We start from the raw sequence: 25062 nt of genomic DNA, 5'->3' as shown, positions 1-25062 counted from the left end.
CCCTCTGTGAGTGCTGCATGATGTCACGTCTGTTGTGCTGGTGCTTCAGTCCAGAGAGAGACACCTGGCAGCTGCTATGACTCTGACAGCTCATCTACCTCCTGGTGAGCCCTGAACCCTCCACCAGCACTGTGACCAAGCCACAGCTTACTGTTCATCAGCACTTTCACTTCACTCTCACATAGCATGCTGAATGTGATGAAGACTAAAGGCCAGATTTCAATGCAGTCTGCAATATTTTAGTCATTAATCAAATAATGGTTTGGGCTTAAATTTACACCCAATAATAATAATAATAATAATAATAATAATGATAATAAAGACTAAAATCAGCAAATATATATTTATATTTAGTCATCTGGTTTTAAAAAAAACCTTAACAAAACTTAAGAAATCAGCCAATTATCACAAATCTTGCTGATTAATTGTCTGATGATTGACTCTTCGATGAAATCAGCTTCAACATGCAGAACACGTGTGTGATCCTGATGGCGGCACTGAGGGCAAGGTCATGGTGGGTCACCACCGCTGATAGATTCCCTCCTGATGGGAGCATAAATGTGCACCACAGATTCCCTCTCGGAAAATACGTTCGTCACAGGCAAACAGATGGAACAGGAAATCAGCCTCCTAGTCGGAGGTTTGAAGCGTGCCCTGTCAGTGCTGCAGGCGCGATGGAGGCAGAGAGGGGGGGTGGTGGTGGTGGTGGTGGTGGTGGTAGTAGGGTGGGGGGTTGCGATCACGTACAGTAGATGTGGATGGTGCAGCGGGGTTGCGCAGCAATCCACCAACGATGTAACGTTCGGGAGGAGGAGAGAAAAAATCCGGGGAGGCTGACCAATGAGGCGGATATTGCAGTTTTACCTTTTGCACATGTCCGATGTCGTCATTGGGAAACCACTATCGCACTGCCTCGTATCGCATCCCTGACAGAAAATGGATAAGCACAGGCTGGGAGCCCGGACTGATGCGGTAAGACATGGAGCTTTTGATTTGCAGCACCGCGTCGTCGTGCGGCGTGCACGGCTAATAGCCTGTGGAGGAAGACAAAGATCAGATTATGCATTTTAACTCTATTAACTGCAACCCGTCGGCCCTTTATTTCTGTTTAATGTGACATCACTGCGACGGTCACAGAGATTGAGCTCGGGAAATATCGTGCATCCCATTTTCGGCTCTGTGCACGCATCAAATTGCATTCAGCCATTCGCAGCTTGCAAAGCGTGTGGATTTGTTCGTGCCTGCTTGATCTGAGCACAGTGGCTTATGTGTCCTGCTCATTACTGTCCAGTGTAGTCATTTCCCTGCTGGCTAATGCTGAACTAACATGTTCCCATCCTTGAACACTGACATCATCCTCATCGGGATTCTGGCTCCAGGCAGCAGCCCTTCATGCAGCAGCAGCAGCAGCAGTCAGGACATACTCCGCAGTGTTTGCTAGCTCAGCGCGTCAATGCGACGTTTGATCGGACTTGATGCATTTCTCTGCGACCCAAGTTCATTATATTTCAAATAAGGCAGGCCCCGAGCCCTGCACGGCTGCAGTGTGACGGAGGTTGCATGGGTTGTTCTGATTTCCTCATGAGAAGACCGGCACAGTGAGCTAGCCAGATGCTGCAGAGTTGTACAGAGGCCACAGCATGTGTGCACACAGACAGATAGGTGTGTTATAGTCAGGCAGTCGGTCTTAGAAATTTACATTTACCTACAAATGTAAGGATTGTATTTTTTTTTTTAAATACAAACCTTATATTTGTAGGTAAATTGATTAACTTTGGAACAATTTAGAGAACTTCAGAAATTCATCAGCCTGCAACACAATGGCGGTTTTCATCTGTAATTACTGATCCCATGGTGTCAAAAACTGTCATACAGTGACCACATAAGAGCTCAAGTGTTCAATTTATAATAATATAAAGTATACAAAAGCAGCAAACTCTCACATGTTCAGCTTCTATGTAATTTTCACCCCAGTCGGTGATAAGGTTACTCATCAGTTAATTCATTGTCGGTCAGTGACTTACCAGTTTAAAAAACAATCATTGTAGCACTATTTTTGGATTATCCATTGAATACAGTGAGGCCAATAGAGTGGAGCCTTTCAGCCTGCAGTGCCCCGGTAGTCATATGTGGGTAGACCCGTGTCTCTGAAGACAGATAGTGATGGAGTGAGGAAACTGCTGCAGAGGCCACAATCGACACAAACCTAATGCCTGCACAAATATATCAAGTGGTGGGTTTGTCACTTGAGGCCATTCTGTTTACTTTCATTCTTGCTTGCTTTTGACATTTTCTAATGTTTTTCAAATATATTTTAAACTACTGATGAAGCCCCACTGAAAGTGGAGCAATGCCCTATTTATTATCAGTTGAACTATGAGTGAGATAGCAGGCTCAGTGACTAGTGATGCTGACGCAGCCACTTGAAAGAGCAACAAGATTTGTTCACATGCAGTCGTTGAGAGACTTTGTGAGGCGTTCTGGCACAACAGTAGTTTGAGCAAAATACTAATATCAGCATGCTACCGTGCTCACAATGACAATGCTTCTGTACTGATATTTAGCAGGTATAATGATTACCGCGCTCACATCTTAGTTTAGCATGATAGCATTCCAACATTTGTTAATTAGCACTAAACACAAAGTGCATCTGAGGCTGACCTGATCACCGGATCACCAAAGTTGTAACAATTCATCGTGAGGGGAACCTGAACGTCTGGAATGGCAATCCATGCAATGATTGTGGAGACATTTCTGTCTGGACTACTGTGGTGGACCCACAACCCAACTAGTGTCCGTCAGATAGGTGATAGTATAAAACTCACAGCCACCCATAATTCACTGTTGCAAAAATAGATTGAACCAGTAAAGCTACGAGTGATTGAACTGAACTGCAGTGTAAGTATAATCTGTTTTGTCACATTGTGAGGATTTTATATGCACACCAGTATCTTACTTCTGAGTATTGTCTTGCCTTTGATCATATTTTAGGATGTTTACAGGGAACATACAGTGACCTTGGTATTTATATCTCTGTGGAACCTTTGATTTGGATCTCTGGGTTTCTTATCAGGCTGCAGTCTGTGCAGATGTGGCTGACTCTTCCACATCCCTGCCATTCTCATTTCAATCATTTCTGCAGTCGTTTCAGCAGCCCAGGATTATAGCTGTCTCGACACTGCTGCATTTAAACCCTGTCTGCTGGGTTTGGTTTCTTCGTCTCACCAGCAGTAATGGAAAATGAGAACAAGAAGCATATTCGTACTCATATTTTGTTCAGACTATACCAACTCATAGCTCATTATAGCTTCTATCATGATGTTTTTCTGACTAATCACTACATTATTTGAAGTTTTTTATCCATACATATCTCCACTGATGCACCTTTACTTTTCTTAAAAACAGGAAAAGGGCTTACCAGGTTCCTCTTACCAGAAAACTGAAGAATATTTTACACTGCTGTTGTACTTAACATATCCTGTGAAGTATAACATCTGAAAGAAATCAGCAATTTAGTCCAGGAAGAGCTACCTTTTTGGAGAGGAATATCTGCAGTTAGTTGCAGCTGTGGGATAAGGAACGATCGCAGACATTAGTTACTGGTGAATTGGCTGCTCCACCTTTCATGAAACCTTCTCCCTCCACACCCACACAGCCGTGGAGTTAGGATGTTGAGGTTGGAGCACGTCTGACTGGGGAAACTAGTGGTCCTGTCACAATTCTGTTCCAATCTTCCCTTTATTAACCAAGTGTTTTAGCTGACCTTTACTGTACCGTAACAAAGATCATTTGTACAGATATTGTTTAAAATATGGTCACTGACATTGTCCAATATCTAATATCTATATATTCAAATCAATATATTATGACTGGCAATAAAGTTAATTTAATCAGAGTAGTGCTTCCTTTGAGCATACCTTTCATGCAGAGGGTGGAAGTTTGTGTCCTGCTACAGTCCAACAATTACATTTTTAAAATCATGACTTCAATCTTTTCCTAACCTTAATCAAGTGATTCAGTTGCCTAACCTTAACAATAACTTAACCATAACTCAGTTGCTATGAGCAGATATATTAGTAACAAATAATTTGGATAAGATCAACATCTTGTAATTATGCCAAGTCATAATTGTGAGACTGAAGTTCTAATTACAAAAACAATGAATGTCATAGAAACATTTTTGTGATGCATTGCACATGTAGATAGAGCTGAAGCCTCAGCCACATTTGTGACACACAGGCCTACATGCAGTACGTGACTGATGTATTACATTACATTACACTTTTCTTAGGGGATGCTTTTATCCAAAGCCATGTACAGTGTGTTCTCAACCATGTAGATACAACCCAGACAATGCAAGAATCACGCATGTACATCAACTTCATCAAATATGCTGGTTCAAGTGGTACATTTAGAAACAGTAAGGGATAGTATTCATTTTTCATTCATTTATTTTATGGGTCAAGCTGCAGTCTCAACAGATGTGCTCTCAGTCTGTGTGTAGAATGTCTGTTGTCTTGATGTGAATGGGGAGCTTGTTCCACCATTCTGGAGCCAGGACAGCAAACAATCTTGATTTTGTTGAGTGGTAGCTGGGCCTCTTTCATAGTGAGGGAGCAGCAAGCTGATTGGCAGTACCCAAGCTTAGTGGACGGGCTGGGGTGTATGGGTTGACCATGTCCGGGATATTGGATGGGCCTGAGCCATTCACAGCACAGTTGACAAGTGCCAGTGTCTTGAGAGAGGTTTGAATGGCATGTGAGCGAGTTGCAGTAGTCTGGGTGAGAGATGACAAGAGCCTACACCAGAAGCTTAGCGGCACTACCTGGGCGGGGGACTGGACATATCCTCCTGATGTTGTTGAGAATTAATCTGCAGGAGTGGGTTGTCACAGCACTGTTGGCTGTGAAGGATAGCTGGTTGTCCAGTGTTGCACCCACAATTCTTACGGTCTGAGCCAGGGACACCAAAGCAGTCTCAATGGTAATGGAGAGGTCATGGATTGGAGATGTCTTTACAGGGCATTTGAGGATAACATCTCTACTGACATTATTGTTCAGGGATAGCACTATGATTCCAAAAATGTCATCTGACGCTCAATAGCAGGAAGTGTAGACTCTTTCATACTGAACTTGTGTTTTGGGGCCACATACATTATGTGTGAAATAGTATTGGAGCAACAAAACCAAAGATTTAGATGGGCTATTAAACTGCAGTGGGAGATTTATCCCCAATATGGCGACAACATCAGAAGCATTGAAGAGATTCATGAGACAATACTCCAGATTGATGTGGGAAAATGGAGCAGGAAACAGCATTTATGGAGAGTCAGCTAGCTCACATGTAATGGCATACTTCAGTCAAGAGGTTGGGGCACGGGATGCAAGAGGCTACTCCAGTGGATTTAGGTACAATCATGAGCCAAAAGCAAACAGAAAAATGGGTGTACCACTGATGTACGGGGTTTCTATGCTGAAAAGGAATGATAAACCCTTGGCTTTAATGGACTGGACTGAACGGCGTAAATGGAATTTAGTTTGTGCTGCTCACACCATTGAAAGATAACAGCAACATCACTTTCCAGAAACCTCAGTCCAACACAGATCTCACTGTCAACTGATTTTACTGGAACTATGTTCTACTGAAGAAAGTCTAAATTAAAACTGTTTTCAGTTTGTTTCGTGTTTGTTAAGTGAAACAAGTACGCAGTCTCTGGAAAGAGATGTTTCTGTTGAATTTTGTAGCTCTAACTTTTCTATGCCATGAAGAGCACACAATACCGTATGAAACCGTGGTGTCTGAGATATTCCCGGCAGTGTCTCCTGTAGGTTACTGCGGCAACTTTTTGAAGTCTGTGGTTGGTTTGCCATTCACCAAAATCTTGATTTTGTCAGTTGGGCAACGATATAAAGCAAGTCTTGACTGCTAACCACTCAAGCTGGGGAAATGGCCCCAGATAATCATTCATGGTATGGCAACTTGTGGTAAAATGCCATGTTGTTAACAGAACTCATAGGGAGCCTCAGGTTGACCCCACACCTGTCTATCTTCTTAATGGATCAACAGCTATCAAGACAGTCAACTTACATTTCATTGTGAATAAGTGAGCACAAGTGACATTGATTAGAATTGGAAGGAATTTTGCGACAGTTTAGGGTCAACATCTATTGGCTTTTAAACAAAATGAATTACGGGGCACATTCACATTGGTTTCAGCTTTTGGGGCATTGTGGTTGGGGTTAAGCACACACACACACACACACACACACACACACACACACACACACCTATAATTGCACAAATTAATATTAGTTATCACACCATAAATAATAACTGCGTAATACTGATATTTTATGCCACTTGGGTAAGAATGGGTAAGATTTAAGCCCAAGATTGAAGCACACGAACACTCTATTGACCCAGTGTTGAAGGGACGTGACTAAGACAACTTCATGTCATCTCAGGCTTGAAAGGCCCATTTATTTGACCCTCAGCTAACAGCTTCTTTATTTGCAGTGCTATGGGTCGCTACACACTGACAAAGCACAGCTCACTGACTGGATTATAATGGAGCTTGCAACCCATTCTCAGCATGTTGCTAAGTATCCCTGCCTTTCTTCTGGACACAGTGTGTATCGTTTCTTGCCTGACTCACCATCCTAGCTGTATGAGCAGGACAGTTTGAGAGTGACATATAACCTAATTTTTGCGAGGAGCAACATAGTGGAAGACAGTCTTTCTTTCCCCTTCTCTGACCTCGCTCTTTAGTCTTCTTGGGCATACATCATCTTAATACACTTTTCTGCAAGTGCTTCATGGTCTTGATACAAACCTTAATGGAAACAATATATCTTCTTGATACCTTCTTTACACAATGCATTACATTGTCTTGACACAGCTTTGTGCAAGCCTTCCATAATCCTGATACACACCACTGCAAGTGTTACATCGTCTTGATACACCTTACTGCAAATGTAACAGCGTCCTTATACACCTCACTGCAAGTGTTACATCGTCTTGATACACCTTACTGCAAAGGTAACAACGTCCTTATACACCTTACTGCAAGTGTTAAAACATCTTGATACACCTTACTGCAAGTGTTACATCATCTTGACCATTACTGCAAACATTACATTGTCTTGGTACACCTTACTATGAATGTTACATCATCTTGATACACCTTGCTGCAAGTCCTACACAATCTTTATACACCTTAGTGCAAGCATTACATAATTTAGACATACCTTACTGCAAGTATTCCATCATCTTGATCAGGCCTGGAATTTCATTTCATCATTTTATAGTCCCACTTGGTCTTTGGTGTTGTCAGGGTTTTTTTGAGGGCACAAACACAAAATTAATTTTTTCCAATTATTTTAAGTCGATCTCTGTTTTTTGGCTCTCCTTTTCTGCCAGGTTCTGTCCTGCCTCCCTGCTCTGCCTTGCTCTGCCTGAAAGGTATTGACACATACAGTAATACATCAACTAGATAAAGATGGCTGTCATTACATAATAAACTGATTCACTGAACAATAGCTAGCTCACAGTCAGTTTCTTACTAGCTAGCTAACTAACTATATTACTTCTTCAATCATAATTTTCCATCCACCATATAAAAAAAGTCCATTTTTAGCTGCATCCTGAAAGTGCATCTTCAGAATCTTGCATGGCATGACAGTTGCTGGGGGGGGGGGGGATGAAAGTAACATTAATGTTGGAGTGCAACCAGCTATCAGTGTTAGCTGACCTAGCATTAAAACATGACATTGACTTGACAGCTAGCTAGCAAGCGTTGACTAATGTTACATTTGTTAACATTACTGTTACAAATATTAGGCTATAATATTTGTTAGGCATGTAGCACTACTTAGGCCAATGGGTCTAGTAAGTCATTGTTGTAGTGATATACAAGCCATGTGTAACATTATATGTTGAGCCTCTTGTCTGTTCATTTATCAAGCTGTCTTACCTCAGCTCAGTTGACCTTCTCAAGCTCACTCAGTTTAGTGGCATTGGCACATCTGGATGAATTTCATTAAGCCTGCTGGTTGGCCGGTCCTAGGTTTGTGCCAAACTGTCGTCATAAATAGCCTGGTTTTCTAGCAGTTTATACCAGGGTCGAAATTGAATCCTCCAGTGGTTATGTGCACAGCTTTTCATTTTATGTTGCCCAATAAGAAATCAGAATCCCAACAAAAGACAATATATTGACTGAAAAGACGCAGAGGTAAAAACAGCTGAATCAGTCGTGTCAGTGCAGGCAGAGTATCAGGACCACTGTGGCCACTGACCTTGTAATATTTTGAGAGGCATAAGGCCACAGGGCCAAGGGGGCACGGCAGCCATCATCGCTCCCATGAAATCCCCATGGCCTTGATGCACCTGACTGCAAATGTTAAATAATTTTGATACAAATTTCTGCACACATTACACCTTGTTGATACACTATACTGCAAGCATGACCCATCCTCCAACAAGCATTACATTGTCTTGGTACACCCTCTTGGATTATATCACCTTTGTTTACCTCTCTATTAGATAGCCTTGATATACCTTAGTACAGTATATTATACCTTACTGTTTTACATAATTTTGATACAGCTTACTGCACACAATGCATTGTCATGATACACCACACTCCAAGCATTATGTCATCTAGATACACGTGCACCTTAATAAACTTTACTGCAAACTTTTTCTTATCTAAGAAAAGGCAAAGTAATCTCTGTAATCTAAATTAAAGTAAGGAGCATATCCATACCATTTTACCACAAGCTCTTGTAAAAGCTCTTCGCAAAATTAGTGAAATTTGAGTATTAACTAAAATTCCTTTCATGGTTCTCATGATCCAGTCAATGCTAACAGTGAGAGTACAAACCAGATGTGAAGCAGATGCACAGCAGTCTTGAAATCGCTTGTGAACACACTGACGTCATATGGAGATCACAAATGCTTTGAAATCAAAACACTACGAAAAGAGTGGGATTCTTTGTGTACTTATTCATGCAGTTAAATGTTTTGATCTGCAGAAGAAAAAAAAACCTGTTCCAAAGTACACATGGCCATGTGAGTTGCCAGATGACAGACTGATGCTGATAATTAGTTAGCCAAAATTGTACTGAAAATGACCCCAAAATCGGGGGAACAACCAAACCAGTGATTTTGTGTATGCTTAAACTCCTATAATTGACAGCGTATGAATAACAGCTATTGTAGATGTACAATGTAAATGTTTTGATTCCAAGTCTCCCTTTAGGTCTCAAATTAGGCTCAATTGTCATAGCGGGCAACAAGAGTTTATTAGCATAACTTTCCCTGCCCCTGCAATCACTTCAGTGTCCCCATACTCTCTTCAAGTTCAAGCTCTGCTTTGCTCACCTCCTTAAAACCCCCCTGGTTACCTTCTGCTTTAGTCCAGCAAGGTTTGCAGAAGGGGAGACCACAGAGAGTCAAAATGCAAAATGCAACATACAGGAATCAGACATTTTGAAGGGTGTTCAGTGCCAGTGGTGCAGTGTTGCGATGTACCACAGAATAGTTCCATACTCACTATGCACCATAAAATAGTGCTCCCTGTGCTCAGTGACCACAAGTAATACTGCTACATCCACTAGAGAAGTGAGACTACCAGTGCACTACATCCTTTCATGAACAAGGGACCAGTTAGAGGTATTAATCATCCCTTAAATGTGTCTTTTCCAGGTGTTGCTGATCAGAGGAATGGGTCACCTTGTATGACCTTATATGGAAACTACTTATATTAGTATATGTATTAGTATATTTTTTAAAACCTGTATTAGTATCAGCACTCTACTGTCAGTGATACTGTGTTGGCCCACTGGCCACTTGCAGAAGAACTGACAGTGTAAAGGCAGAGTGAAACACATTGCATGCAGGCATTTGTGGCTGCAAGGTTTCAGCCTGTCAGGTCATACTCAAATAATATATAATAATGTTATTTTACCCTTTGAACCCTAAGTTTCTTTATTGTTTTTTCACTCTATTTATAGCTTTATGGAATAGTCAGTGTTCCAGAGACATAACCGTACCGTATTGCCCATGTGGTTTTTGTCACTTCTGTTGTTTTTCTTTTTTTCATTCCCATCTTTTTTTCCTCAGATTTTAAAAGTGGATTTAAGGTTGTTCATCTGTGAAAGATGCTGGAAATACTATTACTGAAAGGAGTGTGTGTTTGATGTTGCGATTTTAATTAGTTGTCATTCTGAGAAGAGGTGCTTTTGTTTGGATATCTGTCTTTTTGAAAAACGGCTGCACTTCAACCTCATTTGCATGTCAGTGAAGTGACAGTAGAGTACTAGTAGATGTACAGATGAAAAAGTGAATCTTCCAGTACATTTTGAATGGGAATCCAAAGAGAGAATTAGCTCTATGTGATTATCACTCAGCTACAGCAAAGCCAGTCATACAGTGGTGAATGATGTCATGTCATGGTGGACATCACCCTGGTCACTGTGCAACACTGAGGTCCACAATGTACTCAACCTTTTCCTTCTTTCTTTAAAAAGCCATGACATGAATCAGTTTCTAGCAGTTCATCCCGTATCCCCACTCATCTCCTCAGCCAAAGCTCTGACAGAGAGTTCAGTCTAGTCCAACCAGACACAATAGCTAATCAGCTAGACTGTTGGCTACAGTCCAGTGGTGTAGTGCAGGGTATATGCAGGTATGTAGCCACTTCTAAATCACGTCTGATGTGCACCATCCGGTAGTGTGGTGCAGGTATGGCCTGCTCTACTCTGCCTCTGATTGGCTAGTACTTTTTGCTTTTGTTGGTTGGGTTGGTTAGATTTAGGTATGAGGAGTGATGATTGGTTAGTGTTAGGTAAGCCAATGAGAGTTGGATGGGTCACGCCTTTGTCATCCTGTGGCTTACCTCATGTAATAACACGACAAAATATTGCCTTTGGAGTATGTATTTAATGAATTGCTGTGAATTGCATGAATTACCTGCTTATTTTAATTAAGAACATACCCACTTCTCCAGACACCACTACACAACTGCTACAGTCTGTGTAATATTAACATTAATCACTTCCAAGTAGTATATATGAAGGCTGTTTATACAGATTATTTACACTGGCAGTAGACAAGTTTGTTGCTTTAACGTATCATTATGAAGTTGATTGTACAATGTAATGGTGATAGAATGATGGCACTGTCAGCATTTAGATTGGTTCCCTACAAGACTCGCTTTCACTTTGCAGTTCTGTCTGCACTAGGTACAATCTCCTGAAGGCTGACGGCTAATCTAATCAGGCTGGTACCATTTTTCATTTGCATTCATGACTTTATTATAAATTAAATTAATGAATAAAGTCATGCTTTTTCTGCTAATGTTTTCCTCTACTCCACCCTCCACCCTGATGCCAACCCCTACACCATATAGGACTATAGCAATTTCGGTTTTCAGTGAACATGCTTTCTTCTCTCATTTCCAAAGTGGTGTTGATCATGTCTTCATGAAATTTTGGAAAGAAATGAATTGTATTCTATATTTCAGGTAGTTGCTGTGCACTAAGGAACATAGAAAGCACTCTGGTTGCCTTTGCCACAGTTGCGCCAAAAGTGATACCACTTGGAGAAGCTAGAGGGAGTTAAAATTTGTCTGGTGGTATATTATCATACAGACCCTAAACAAAGGCAAGTTGTTTTTGTGCTTAATCCTAACCAAACCTTAGCCATAGCATCAATACATCATACATTTATTTTATTGACTGTATTATTGTATTTAGAGGGAACCTAAGAACATAATTTCCACTGGTGATGGGCTGTATAGTATATAGCGACGCACACTTACACTTATGTGGTGAAGTTACCGATGTGAAGGCAGAGTAACACTATGTGCTTCATCCAGCTTAACACAGAGTACAGTACAGGTAATGTGGAATATTGCTCTTCAATAAATGTTGAGTTCATGCAGTTAAGGTCTCTGGATATTCATCTGATACACCAAGTCCTCCAGTTGCATGAAGCTATAAATGGTTTCAGAAGTCGGTCCGGTTCGTCATTTGAGTTGATAGACACTGAAGTTTTGTCATCTGAAGATTAAGATAGCAGGTGCGTTCCTCAGAGTGGGAGGCACACAAAGAAAACTGATCAGTTTAGATTACTATCATCACTGGTGCTGACAGGCAACGTGGGAGAAAACTGGAAACAGTGAGAACAGTGCCTCCAAATCTATATGACAGTGAGTTGTGCAGAAGGCAAGGAGGGCAAGATCAGAATAGCCATCTTACTATTCACACTAGGAGATGCAGCTTTAAAATTTGGATAACATGCTTAACATTGACCCTGATGAAGATTGGAATTTGGATGAAATTGTAGCTTCTTTCAGAGCATATTGCAAGCCCAAGAAAAGTGAAGTGTTTGAAAGACACTTTTGGGCTCAGCCCACAAGAACTTTGCTGGTGACATATGGAGTGAGGGTAGAAGGAGAGCATCACATCCACAAAGAGCCCAAACTACACCAGATATACAGGCTGCAGAACAATACCACTGGCAGCAATGGACAATATAGAAATATACAATATACAAATATAGAAGGAGCTCTTAGCGATAGTCTTCTCTGTCAAAAGGTTCCATCAGTATGAATATGGTGTGAAGGTTAATATTCAGTCAGACCACAAACCATTGGAAAACATCCATCCTCCATGCTACTATAGCTAATGCTCGCTATAGCTTCAGAAACGTATCTGCCTAACCTTGTGGAAGACTGTGGTCATGCACAATGAGTGCATGAATGGCCATTTGGGCCAAATGAAATGATTGGATGGGTTTATTACAGCCTGTAATCCTCAGAGAATTTGATTTAATGATTGGTGTTGGAATGTCTCAACAAATCTCTCAAGAAATATAACAAGAAATTAAATATCACCTACACATTGGGTAAAGACCTACAGATCATTGACACACTTTCATGAGCAGACATACAAGAACAAACATGACAGTCGATGACTGGAGCAACAGAACAGATGCTATGAGAACAGAGACTCTACATCTGCTCAAGAAAGAAAAACTGAAAGATGGCTGTTGCAAGACACTCAGAGACATGGTTGGCGTAGAAAATAGGTAGACACAAGACACAATATTGGACCATCAGACACACAGTGGCGGCGAGAGACTGAGGAATGTTCACAGGAGACAATATAATCCTACCATGCACAGTGACAAAAGACATGCTTCAAAAGCTACATATGGCTCATCAAGGGATGCAGCAGACCAAAGCACTAGCCAGAAAGCACTGGTAGTGGCCAGGAATGATGAGGGACATAGAATAAATGGTGGAGACGTGCCAGCGGTTCCAGCCCAGAATCCAGAGGGAGCCATTGATCTCAACATCCCTGAGCTTCCTTGGCTTAAAGTGGGGTCAGACATCTTTCAAATAAAAGGTCACTCATTTCTGTTGATGGTCGACTAACTCACACACTGTAATCACAAAATAAAAGTGGTCTTCTCCAGAATAGGAATCCCAAAAGAGTTGGTATATGACCATGTCCCATTTGCAAGTCAGGAAATCAGGAAAGCAATATCATGGTGCATAAAACTTATTCACTCCAGTCCAGGCAAGTCAAATGGACTAGCTGAAAGAACACTGAAAATTGTGAAACACATACTGAAGAAGCAGCAACAAACAAACACATACTCTCATCTTGCACTTCTCATCCCAAGGAACATGCCTGTAATGGTCATAGTGTACTCTCCAGCACAAATTCTCATGGGCAGAGTCCTCAGAAGCACTCTACTGAGCTCCAGCGCAGTGCTTCAGCTTGCAATGCTTAAACATGTACACTCCATTCTCCAAACTCTGCAGAAAGACAGCAGCAGATACAACAGAGGACTAAAGGCTTCCAAAGCTGCACCCGGTTGTGCTGTTCACATGGAGACAGAACAACATCCAAACTTCAGGAGCTTGACGGACTGATGACTGATGCACAGGAATTTACAGTTAATATCCTCCCAAAAAGACCCTGGAATTCAACATCAGAGATGATATAGTAATGGTCATATCTCTTTCTGGTAAAGATGCAAATAGCCACATCTATTGGAAAGTATGAAGGTATCTATAAATACACTAATCTTAACAGCACAGAGTTTTACACCCCATTTGTAGTTTCTGTTATACCACCATCATTAGGGAGAGCACAGGGACTACTATCATCATAATTATTTCAGTTATTTTGAAAATTGCTCAGTTGAATTCATGGTTTTGAATTGATCCATTTCCAGTCCAGTCCACCAGACTGTAAACAGTATGTATGCTGAACATGTATCCTGACAGTGTTTATAGTGTGTTTGACCGGAACAAGACTTGTATTCTTATGTGGTCATTAAATTTGAACATGACCTTCACTGAACTGTTAGTGCGCTCTGATGGTTACACTCTTTTAAAATGATATTTACAAATACACTTGGCTGCAGTCACCACCACATTTTAGGAAGACGTCAGCCATGTCAACACCATAATCATCCTCCATCTGCTCAAGTCTGAGCGTCTGCTCGACCAGTTGCTCAATCTGGGTCAGCTCCTTGTCCTGCAGTGGTTTCATACAGGTTGCAGCAGCTTGTATTTTTATTGTTATGTAAGCATTCTGTTAATTTCTGCATCTTTGTACTACTACTCTTTTTCATTTCCTGCATTTGTTTTACAAACATTTCTATGAATACAGATTATGATTTTATGAGTTACAGACACCCAAAAACCTTTTGTTGAATTATTACAGTGTTAATATCTTGAAATGTCATTACTCTGTTAATGAGTTCAGTATCATGAAGTTTCTTCTCTGATGTGGCTGATCGTAGACAAATCCCACCACTCAGCTGCATCTTTTAAGTATGCACAGTGCCTGTCACTTTTCAACTGCCGCCTTTTAAAATCATATGGTAATTCATGCAGATTGCATGTGCAGTCTGTGAGCAGAGGCACCAAACGGCATAATTTATCATTCACAGGGCTACGATGAGTGACTGGCACCAGATTAAAAGCTCTGGAACTATTAAGCGTTTTTCCAACCTAATTCTTATCTCATTTGTGGTCTGATAAACAGTAAATGCATCAAGTTCAGTGCCCCATATCATTTTCCAAGATACTGTATTACTCATGAGCTGCTTTTGTCATACAGAAGTGGACAGTTTGACTGCCTCTAATTGGATAGTCAGTGGGCAATGTGCTGACTGGCTTGTCAGCTCGGGCGAAAAGCAGTCAAAGTGTGTACTTGTCTCTCGTAGCTTGTGGTTTCAGTGTCACATACACAGATAGGAATTTTGTCTGTCTCTTAAACTTTGTGAAACATTAATGTTGAAAATATTCCTGCCCAAATTTTGATTACTCAAAGACAAAAGAGTTTTAGGGTTAGGTCCTAAGTGAGTTTATACTGACCCAAGTTCAATATAAACTCATTTATTGTATAGAAAGCTTGACATATTTTTTGCCTTATGGCCACAAAGCACAATGATAAAACATTACAAAATAAGGAAATTCTACCAACTGGAACCCAAGCTGTACAAACACTCCAGATCTGCTCCCGTCTGGCAAGAAGAATTTTAAACAATGCAGAATTAATAAATGTTTGCTTTCCTAACTATAGTAACAGCATCAGCAGTGCAAGCAAATGTGACTGTTTTCCCCAGCGTGACGTAAGTATGTGTAGAAACTTTGCCTTGCTACAAGAATACTACTGCCAGATTAAGCTGGCTAAATGTGATAGCACATCTATTCCCCTCCATTGTGGCCTTTGGCAATAAGCTTGTGTTTTTCTCACTCCAAACTGTCCAGAGTGGATAAATCTGGAAACCTCAGCTTTATATTCTAGTTTGGATAGGAGAAATAAAGCTTTTGGAAAAGGATTATGTAAGCCTGCTCACTCCGACACAGTCATTACACTAACAACTTTCAGTCTCCCTTAACCCTCTCTGTGACCACTCATTTTAAATTTCAGTATAGCTGCTGAGAAATTGTCTTTAACTTGTAATTTACTGTATCTTGTACTGTCAGGGGGCTGACAGGAACATAAAATAATGATTTGATTGATTTCTTGGCACAGCGCCTTTGTAACAGGTAGCAATAAAAGTACTGTTTTACACTTATTTCATTGTCTGACAACAGAAATAAACGTTGTGAATCTAGTTGTATTGAAAGTATAGGTGATGACAGAGAGCAGAGAGTCATCAGGCTGTCTACCGCTGACCAAATTTTGACTGTGATGTACAGTTTTGTTTTTTGCTGGTCATTTAACCATTTTGCTATTGTTCAGTTGTTTTTTGTGGATAGAAATGTTTATAGAAGTGACCTGAAAACACTGGTGAGGATTTTTCACATACTGTCGAAATCAGCTGGTTTAGTGTGGAGTCTAGAATTATGTTTGACTCGTGTTGAGAAATGAGGCATTTGTACTTTACTTGGACATGGCTCTCATTGAACCTTGACTACCTTAAAACTAGACTTGACTTGAAGGACTAAAACACCTGAAGGCTTAGGTAACTCAGTCCCACGTCAGTAAATGCTGGAAAATGCTTCATAGTTTTGAAGCAGTAGCTTGACTTAAACCTTCTGCTATATGACAAGACAGTTTAATTTAACTGGAATTTAATGGAAATAAATGGTCAAGTGAGTGTGTTTTTTGTCTATCTTTGTGAGGATCGATTTGAGTTTTATACCTTCGGAGTGATGACATTTTTGCATTGAAGACTAAAGACTTGACAAAATGGGAAAAAGGACCATAACTGATTCTTGACTTCAACACTAGAAACTTTTTGATGGACTTGATGCCCTCCTCAGACCTGAACAGGAACATATTGTGTGGCGCATGGAGCAGCCCTTGTAAACAGATGAAGTTTCTGTTTACATTCTGTTTCTCACCAAAATGCATTGTGTGTACCCACTCTCAAAAACATTGCTCTATAATGCTAATACTGTTTGAAAACTCCACAGGTTCCCATGAAGCTTGCATGACTTGATTTTGTGTTGTGCCTGTAAAGCCCATTAGTACATTAAAAGGGGATTACACAAGTAAAGTTGACAACATTTTTGCAATATTGAGAGACAAAGCCACATACAAACTTCAATACTACTAAGTTTTAAACTGGATAATACAGCTGCTGTATTGCATGTGGTTAGAATAACCAGTGCTGGATGCCTTCACACAGATTTAGATTCATATATTTATATTTGGCCTTACTTTGATGACATTGCTATCATTGAAGACAGCAAGAAGTCAAAACTCATTAGAGGAACTTATTTTAGACTTCAAATGAATGTCTTGTTATGGCAAAAGATAACAGAAAAGTATGAGATGGATCCCAGAATAGTTTGTTTCATTTTTTCAAAAAACCCTTCAATCCCTGGTAACTGAAGGAGTATTCACTGTTTTTGGAAGTGAAGAAGCTGTAAAGCTGTGAATGCTTGAAGTGTGGATCAGATTTAAGTGAAAACAGATTACTTATGGATCCCCCATTTTTTCTTTGACAGATTAATTAAAGTTATGTGTTGTTAGTACTTGACGGTTGCTAAGTCAAGGTTAGATATTGGGGGAGGGCCTGTTGGTTTTTCACATAACATAGATCACATTACTGACTGTGGGCTGTGCCACAAAAAAAAAAAAAAAAAAAAATGTCACAAGATTATGTAAAAATTTATTAATGTTTCTGCACAATCTCAGTAAATCTATACTGATAGATGTCATTCAAGAAGACTCACATGCCCTTAGTGATTTCTAATCTGGATAAAGTTAGAGAAGCTATGTTTGCAATAATGTTCTTTTTCAAAACCAAACCAGTCAAGCTGATTGTGCTGCACAAATCAAAAAACATATTCAAACTTTTCAGCACTTCTGCCATAGTTAAGTCTTGAAACTAACTTCTTAACTAGTAAGCAATACTGAATTGCATTTCTTCATGGATAATTGTCACTGACTGAAATTCTTTCTTTACCTCTACAGGTAACATCAACATTAAAGCAACTTGATGGAGAAAACTAGAGGAGTCCCTTTAAGATGACACGCACAGACCCGCCTGATATACTGGTATCAACTGTGCATCGAGATATAAAAGTGGTCCCCATTTCTTCACACTACAAGTCCTTGCAATCCTCCAAACAATGTGATTCCATAAATCACAGCACACTGGAGGACAGTAAGAGCAAAGTCAATAAAAGGCACTGCCGTACCTTTGACTATAAGTCATTGGAGTACCCAAAATCACACAAATACTCAATGGAGTCCCCATACAGGAAGGCTGATAGGCATGCAGCTAATCCAGATGTTGCGTGGAATGCCTTGGGTCGCCAGCAGAGATATCGTTTTTCTGCTCCGGACATTTTCAGCCATAGGTTAACTCCTCAATCAATGGCTGCAGATATGGCCAGTGAGGTAGCTGTCCCTGAACAGAAAAGAAGGACCAGGTCAAGAAGTGCCCCTCGGGTCCAGACCAGTCTCACCCCTGTGTCTTTTGAAGGGTCCTCATCTTCGGGAAGGAAGGGCAGGGAGTCCCAAAGGGCTCCAAGAGACTCTCGTTGGAGACCAGAAGTATCACCACGTAGGGAGTCCTCCTATGCAGCAACCAGGGCTCATATGCATGAAGTCCATCCTATTAAGTTGCAGCCTCAAATGGGTGACAGCAGTAAATATTCACCTCATTATGCTGCTGATAATTCTGAGGATGGAGGGCTGGATAAACCAGCAACTAGTCCTCATGTCAGGTGTCGGGTGGACATCAAACCTGATGACGCAGCATTACATCATTCAGGACGCCAACAAGCTACACCTCAAATGGACATACCCTGGCCAAGGCAATACAGTGGGGGGAGCAGGAGTCTGACTGTGCCACGCCATTTCTCCTACTCTAGAACACCAACTCCTACTGATTCATTAGGTACAGAGAGCAGGCAAGCTTATCAATATTCCCGCAGCATGCCAAATAGTTACTTACAACCCATGGATATTCCTTTGCAAAGAATGCCTTCATCGGGTGATTACTATGGTAGGGAACGTAGAGCTCATTCCAGTCCTAATGTGCCAACCAAGTTCTTTTATGCAGATGACCCCGGGAGATATGTTACTACTGCCCCTCCTCAACCAAGTACTTACTTTCATGATGAACGTTACACCCCAGGACAAACATATACTCCAAAAGTGCAATATGTGCAAGATCCAAGGACTCAAATGGTGCATGCTGTAGCTACAAGGCCTTATTATTCTGAGATGGAGACCTATCCATACTCTGTGCAGACAGGGTATCCCAAACCCTATGCAGCAAATGAACCAGGGCCATACATCATACAGACACCTCCAACAAGAATATTTTATGGGGATGATCCAAGGTCTTATCAAATCCAGACTGCTCCACCAAGGTTTTATTATTCTCGCGACATGTATGCAATGCCACCAGAGCATCATATTCCAGCAAGAGCGTATTATACAGAGGGCCGAAGACATGCTAGAGTTGTTCAGGCACAAACAGATGACTGGTATGGCTCAGATGCATCTGGTTATTCCACCAATCCTGCCTCATATGTATCTCAAGTCACTCCAACAAGAGTACGCCAAGAACCTGTGTTAACACCCTGGTATGCCAACCCATGTGTAGAACCTCAAAGAATTGCCACAGATTCTAAATCTTACTCAAGGTCCTGGGACAATATTCTCAACTCTCGTGTAGAGAGGGAACAACCTCTTCCTGTACAGCGGGGTCAGAGCTATGATGATCTTCTTGAGTCCAGGAAGCCTGCAGCAGCCACAGGTGACAAACCACAACCAGTGGTAGTCAATCTTTCTAGTTCACCAAGACGCTATGCAGCCTTATCAATGTCTGATAACTCACTAATTGACAAAAGCCCAACAGAGACATCAAAGAGCACTACTGGTAAACTCTGGTTTGTGACTCCTGAGATAACCATCACTGATAATGACATTCGACCGGGGAAACGTAATAAGGCTGAAGGACGGTCTGCCAGTTGGGACATTCTTGACTCCAGAAGCACTGAGGGTCCAGAACTGTCTCAGCCAGACTTTCAAAGCTCAACCAAAGAGAAGACACATGACAACGCCTCACTACAGCAAAGCCTTGAACAGCTTGATGAGCTTCTGGCAGACCTTGTGACTGATTACAAGCCACCCAGTAGAAGGGCAAGTGAGGACATTCTGGATCAACTAAAGAAGTTAATTGATGAGGAAGAAGCAGTATCTCTGTCCAGAAAGAGCTCAAAGGCAGGTACAGAGGAACCAGCTCCTCTTGACAAGCAGCCAACCTCAATAAGAATGAATCCTGATGCTTTTCGAGACATGGATGGGGCCAGTGATGCAATGAAGAGTGCAGATGAGTGCTCCCCAGATCAGAGCCCAGATGAGGATGATACAATGATGTGCTCTAACAACAAATGCCGGAGGACAGAGACCCTGTTCAATGCTTGTCTATATTTTAAATCCTGCCACAGCTGCTACACCTACTACTGCTCTCGTAACTGTCGCAGGGAGGACTGGGACATTCATAAAGAAAGCTGCCTGTATGGAAGAATTGGTAGCACATGCCGTCACATCATCAAACACTGCCGGGAGACTGTTGAAGTTCACAAAGCCTTCTCCCGTATTGCCAAAGTTGGCTACCTTTCTCGAGGTAGAGGAGTTCTCTTCCTTGGTTTTCCAAACCCTGCATCATCTAGTAATTTTCTGCAGTATGGTCTGGACAGTCTACTTATGTCTCCTACATACCTGTCCCTCCGAGAGCTTGAAAGCTTCAAGGACAACCTAGGGGAGTACTGTAAGGAGCTGCAGGAAGCTGGTAAAGAGTACGACCCCAATGAATGTTTCATCTTGAATGTTTCTATTGCTGTTGGTGACCAATTGCCTGATGGGCCATCACCAAGGAACCAAGCTCCAACTGTCAGAAAATATGCAAAGGTGGCACTGGCGTCCTTCAGCCCTGAGAGAAAGGTTCATAAGAAAGAGAGTGACATGGAAACACTGATCCTCACTCCACCCCCAGGAACAGCAGATATTGACAAAGAGGGAGAGGAAGGCAGGAAGGCCAGGGAAATCTGTTTTATCAATATACAACGGGAGTTAAGGATTCGGGGTGTTTTCCTGCGTCATGAATACCCACAGGTGTATCAGCAGCTCTGTGAGTTTGTGGAAAGTAACAGAAGGTTCACACCCACAACTATTTATCCAATTGATAAGAGGACCGGTAAACAGTTTATGTGCATGATTATGGCTGCCTCCGAGCCCAGGACTTTGGACTGGGTAGGCACCCCGCATCTCCTTGATGACATTATTTAAGTGCACCTTTTGTTGTAAATATATATGTATAGAAATACATATATATTGTTACACATATTTATATATCAATCCAATTACAAACATTTGTAGATAAGTATTTTGTTATCAAAATTATATATATATTCATGTCTGCTTGGTCAGTATTATTCTTTTTCAGAATATTTCCTGTCAGGTGCAGAATGAGTACAGTGCATTATTTATTTTAGTCTTTTTAGCAGTTACATACTTTTTATCCACCACAAAGTCATTTATATATGTATCCTGGTCATTTACTGTTTTACAACACATTCCCTTTGGTAGGGATGACCTAAGCTGACATTCTGGTATTCAGATTTTTTCAAATTATTTGCAACAACTGTATGTTCTTCTAAACTTAGCCTCTTTAAATGAGACAGTCACTCTCTGTAAGTGAGTACAACATGACTATTTTTCATATGTGACTTTAATGGAATATCAGGCAGAAAATATTCAACATTATTTTCTTAGCTACGTAAATACTTTCTATGCAAAGTTGCTTCATGAGTTAAGTACCACATTCCTGTAGAAGGAGTTGTCTCTGTCATATTATATTATATTATATTATATTATATTATATTATATTATACATATTGGTAAAGACAGTTTTTGTTGAAGTTGAGATAAAATGTTGAAAGTTTTGGTTGCAACGTAAATCCTCATCATAAGAAAATAATGAAAACAGAAAAGAGATAGTTGTACTGCTTGAAACATCAATAAAAAACAGGCACAAAATCTTATTGTTGCATAGGTAGGAGTTCTATACTGAAAGTTAACATTTTCCTCTTTGAGTCTAATGATGTACTTTGGAGAAAGGCTAAATTCAGTAGTTCTTTAATTCTGCACTGGAGAATTACTGGAGCACTACTGGACTTGAAAGCAGCCTCCACAATGGATATTGAAATGGTGCCAGTTACCCGCCACACAGTAGGTGTTGGCCTGTACTGTTCAGAATTAAACACTGTGAATAGTGAGTTATCTACTACAAAAACATAACTTGGTAAAATATCAAGAAATCATGCAATTTCCTATAACGTTGAAGTTGATGAGTTGTATTTTTAGATATATTTACAAATAAAAATATATGAATTAGCAGCAGGAGTCATTGTCCTTAGAACAAGATGAGCCATATTTGGCACAGTAGCTATATGGTACATAAATGCTTGAAGAAGACATTAGTTGTGTATTTGTGCTGCACTAGATTTATTACATGTGTGATTTATATTGTCTTTTTTCAATTTTAGTAAATCAGAACCATTGCATTGCTCATTGGTTGCAGAAGTTTAAGCAACATTTATCAACTAGAGCCATGTTGCCTCACCTCTCTAAATACAGTACATTTCTTGATTTTGTTTTTGTAGTGTCCTAAATCTCAAACTTTCTGCCAGCACACTGATGATTTGAAATTTTCAGTTAAGTTTTTTTAAAAAAAAAATCAACAGACTAGCTGGAGCATATTGGATGTTATGCTAATATCCAGACTATTTCAAATGGTTTGACTGACCCATTTGACAAATGACTCAACATATCTGGAAGATGTGAAGGAGTATTTTTCAATCAATCCTCAGTAAAGGTTGAATAAGCTGTTTTCTTCGATTATTAATCATTGTTCTCCATACCAAGTTTTTCCCTTGTGGTATCAGCTTTCCTTAGAGTTTATAAGACGAAGTACAGTGAAACTCGAAGCACATATATATTTGAAAATCTGTTTCACTGAGTTATACTTGACTGACAGGATGTGCTGTACAGTTTCAGTGAAAAGTGGCTGCATGTGACTCTTTTTCTATGCTCTGATCTCATTTTAACACAACATTGATGATAGTAACTTGCTTGATGAATGGACTTGTGAAAGTGAAAACTACCCTGATGTGTAAGAAAAAAATAAATAAATTTTCCATTTTTGTCAGTCATTCAAGTTAAAATATCATGTCAAAGGCAATGAAGAAGAGACCTCACTAAAATGTCTAGTAATCTTGTATTTTTTTATACTTTCAACATGTGTCTGAGTGTGTCTATTTATAAACCATATCTAATAAATGGAATGGGAACTCTGGGTGCTGCTGTCTGCCTGTTCTTTAGGTGAAGTGCAACAACACTGGATCTGTCCAAGCATGTCAGACAGTCAGGTCTCAATCGTTCATATTTTTTTCAAAGCAGTGAGGGTAAGAGGAAGTCATAAGAGTGAGAGATCCACTGTTTGTACATGAAGAACTTAGCTTGATGATGTAATTTTTTTTTCTATAACCTTACGTTTAAGAAAATGAAATATAGTGGAAAAACATCAAGAAATGTTGGTTTAATTGTCACAATTTAATTTTCTTAATAAAGAGTAAAACCTATGCATGATATGTTCTGATCATTGTTACTGTACCAGACATTGGTTTACAAATTTCAATCAAATTCAAGCACATGGTAGACACGAGGGTTAAAAATGGTGGACAGGGCAGTGTGGTTGCAACCTGCAACACATATCTATCATCTTTGTGCCTGAATTGACATCAACCGAGTCAATTTAGATGTCTCAAGTCATCCAAATCTTGACATAGCATGTGAGATCAGAAAACCCTGGTAAAGGTTTTTTTTTTAGAAGCAAATGATAAAGACATGCTGAAATACTGATTAAGGCCAATAAAGTTTCAAGTGTGCAAACTTGTTTAAAGCTCTAATAAAATTACTAGATGACTTTACAACCATGTTTTAGGGCTTCAAAGACTAGTGAGCACCCTTTTCAAGAATTTCCTGTTCTTTTCTATGAGTGTCAAACATGGTAGTTTATTACTCATTTTGCTCCCTACTAATTACCCATTTATAGCACTGAACATGCAACAGAATCGGTGTGCTACACCAAACATATATTTAACAAGAGGTTTGGAGTTTTTTTAAGTCTCAGTAAAATATGGTAGCTACATTGAGTTTCCCCCACATTTTTTTAAATCTACTTCAACTGCACAATGCAAATGGTATTGAAATGCAGGGGCTTGTGTAAGCAGTGAGATCTCTGTCTCACTGAAAGCTGAACACTGGCACTATGCCTCTGCCTGCCTGACACAGACAGTGTTTCCTTGCTGAGCCACTGTGGAGGGCATCCTAGTACTGTATTTATGTTTATTGCTAATATTTTATCTCGGAAGGAAATTTGCAAATGGAAACTTTTCATGGGAATTATTGGGAAATGACAGGAATAAAATGGAAATATAGGGGTTATTTGCTCAGGTTGTATTTGCCATGTCATATGTCGACAGAAAAAATCAAAATAAGGTTTCTCTCCAGAAAATATTTTTGGCCTCCGTATTCTCTCCAGGGGTGTCAGACACTGATGCATTATGGCTCTGTGCCAGACTTAGAGAGCCTCAAATTTGCGTGGACTGGCACCAGTTTTTCAACTCTGCAAAAATTTCCCAAAACTTACTCGAAATTTTACATAGACCTTAAGCAATCCTGGCAACAACACACAGCACGAAGGTCCCCACTTCATTTGTGTAAGTCAGAGTGTTGAAATCTCATCATCCTTCAGCTCAATATTTCAGTTTTATTCAATTGGTTTGGTGGTTTCTTTTGAAAGTATTACATCAAGACCAGTATAAACAAGGAGGCTGATTATGAGGACCAATAACCCTCTCATTGTTTAAGGTGTGGTATGATTAAAGGGAAGGACCTCACCTGGGTTTATCCCACCTACAGTACCATTCCTCTCTTCTCCTTGTCTGATTCAGCTTTGGGCTCTCTCCCCTCTGTCTCCTTTCATGTTCATTGTGTC

General features: G+C 40.3%; 1 protein-coding gene across 2 annotated transcripts; it reads left to right on the top strand.

The window, feature by feature from the left end:
* The first annotated feature begins 740 nt into the window (after positions 1 to 740).
* ajm1 (apical junction component 1 homolog) lies at positions 741 to 23358 on the top strand. Of its 2 annotated transcripts, none has more exons than XM_076758479.1 (2): positions 741 to 972; positions 17958 to 23358. In XM_076758479.1, exon 2 carries the CDS (start codon positions 18012 to 18014, stop codon positions 21288 to 21290), a length of 3279 nt encoding a protein of 1092 aa, XP_076614594.1. In that variant the 5' UTR covers positions 741 to 972; positions 17958 to 18011; the 3' UTR covers positions 21291 to 23358. The 2 variants fall into 2 exon arrangements, with proteins under 2 accessions (XP_076614594.1, XP_076614595.1); XM_076758480.1 differs by lacking the exon at positions 741 to 972 and adding an exon at positions 4132 to 7461.
* Positions 23359 to 25062: the final 1704 nt, after the last annotated feature.

Source organism: Chaetodon auriga, chromosome 19 (assembly GCF_051107435.1).
Source record: "Chaetodon auriga isolate fChaAug3 chromosome 19, fChaAug3.hap1, whole genome shotgun sequence".
NCBI lineage: Eukaryota > Metazoa > Chordata > Actinopteri > Chaetodontiformes > Chaetodontidae > Chaetodon > Chaetodon auriga.
The sequence above is the reverse complement of the archived record's forward strand: the minus strand, read 5'-3'. Positions and strand labels throughout refer to the sequence as shown.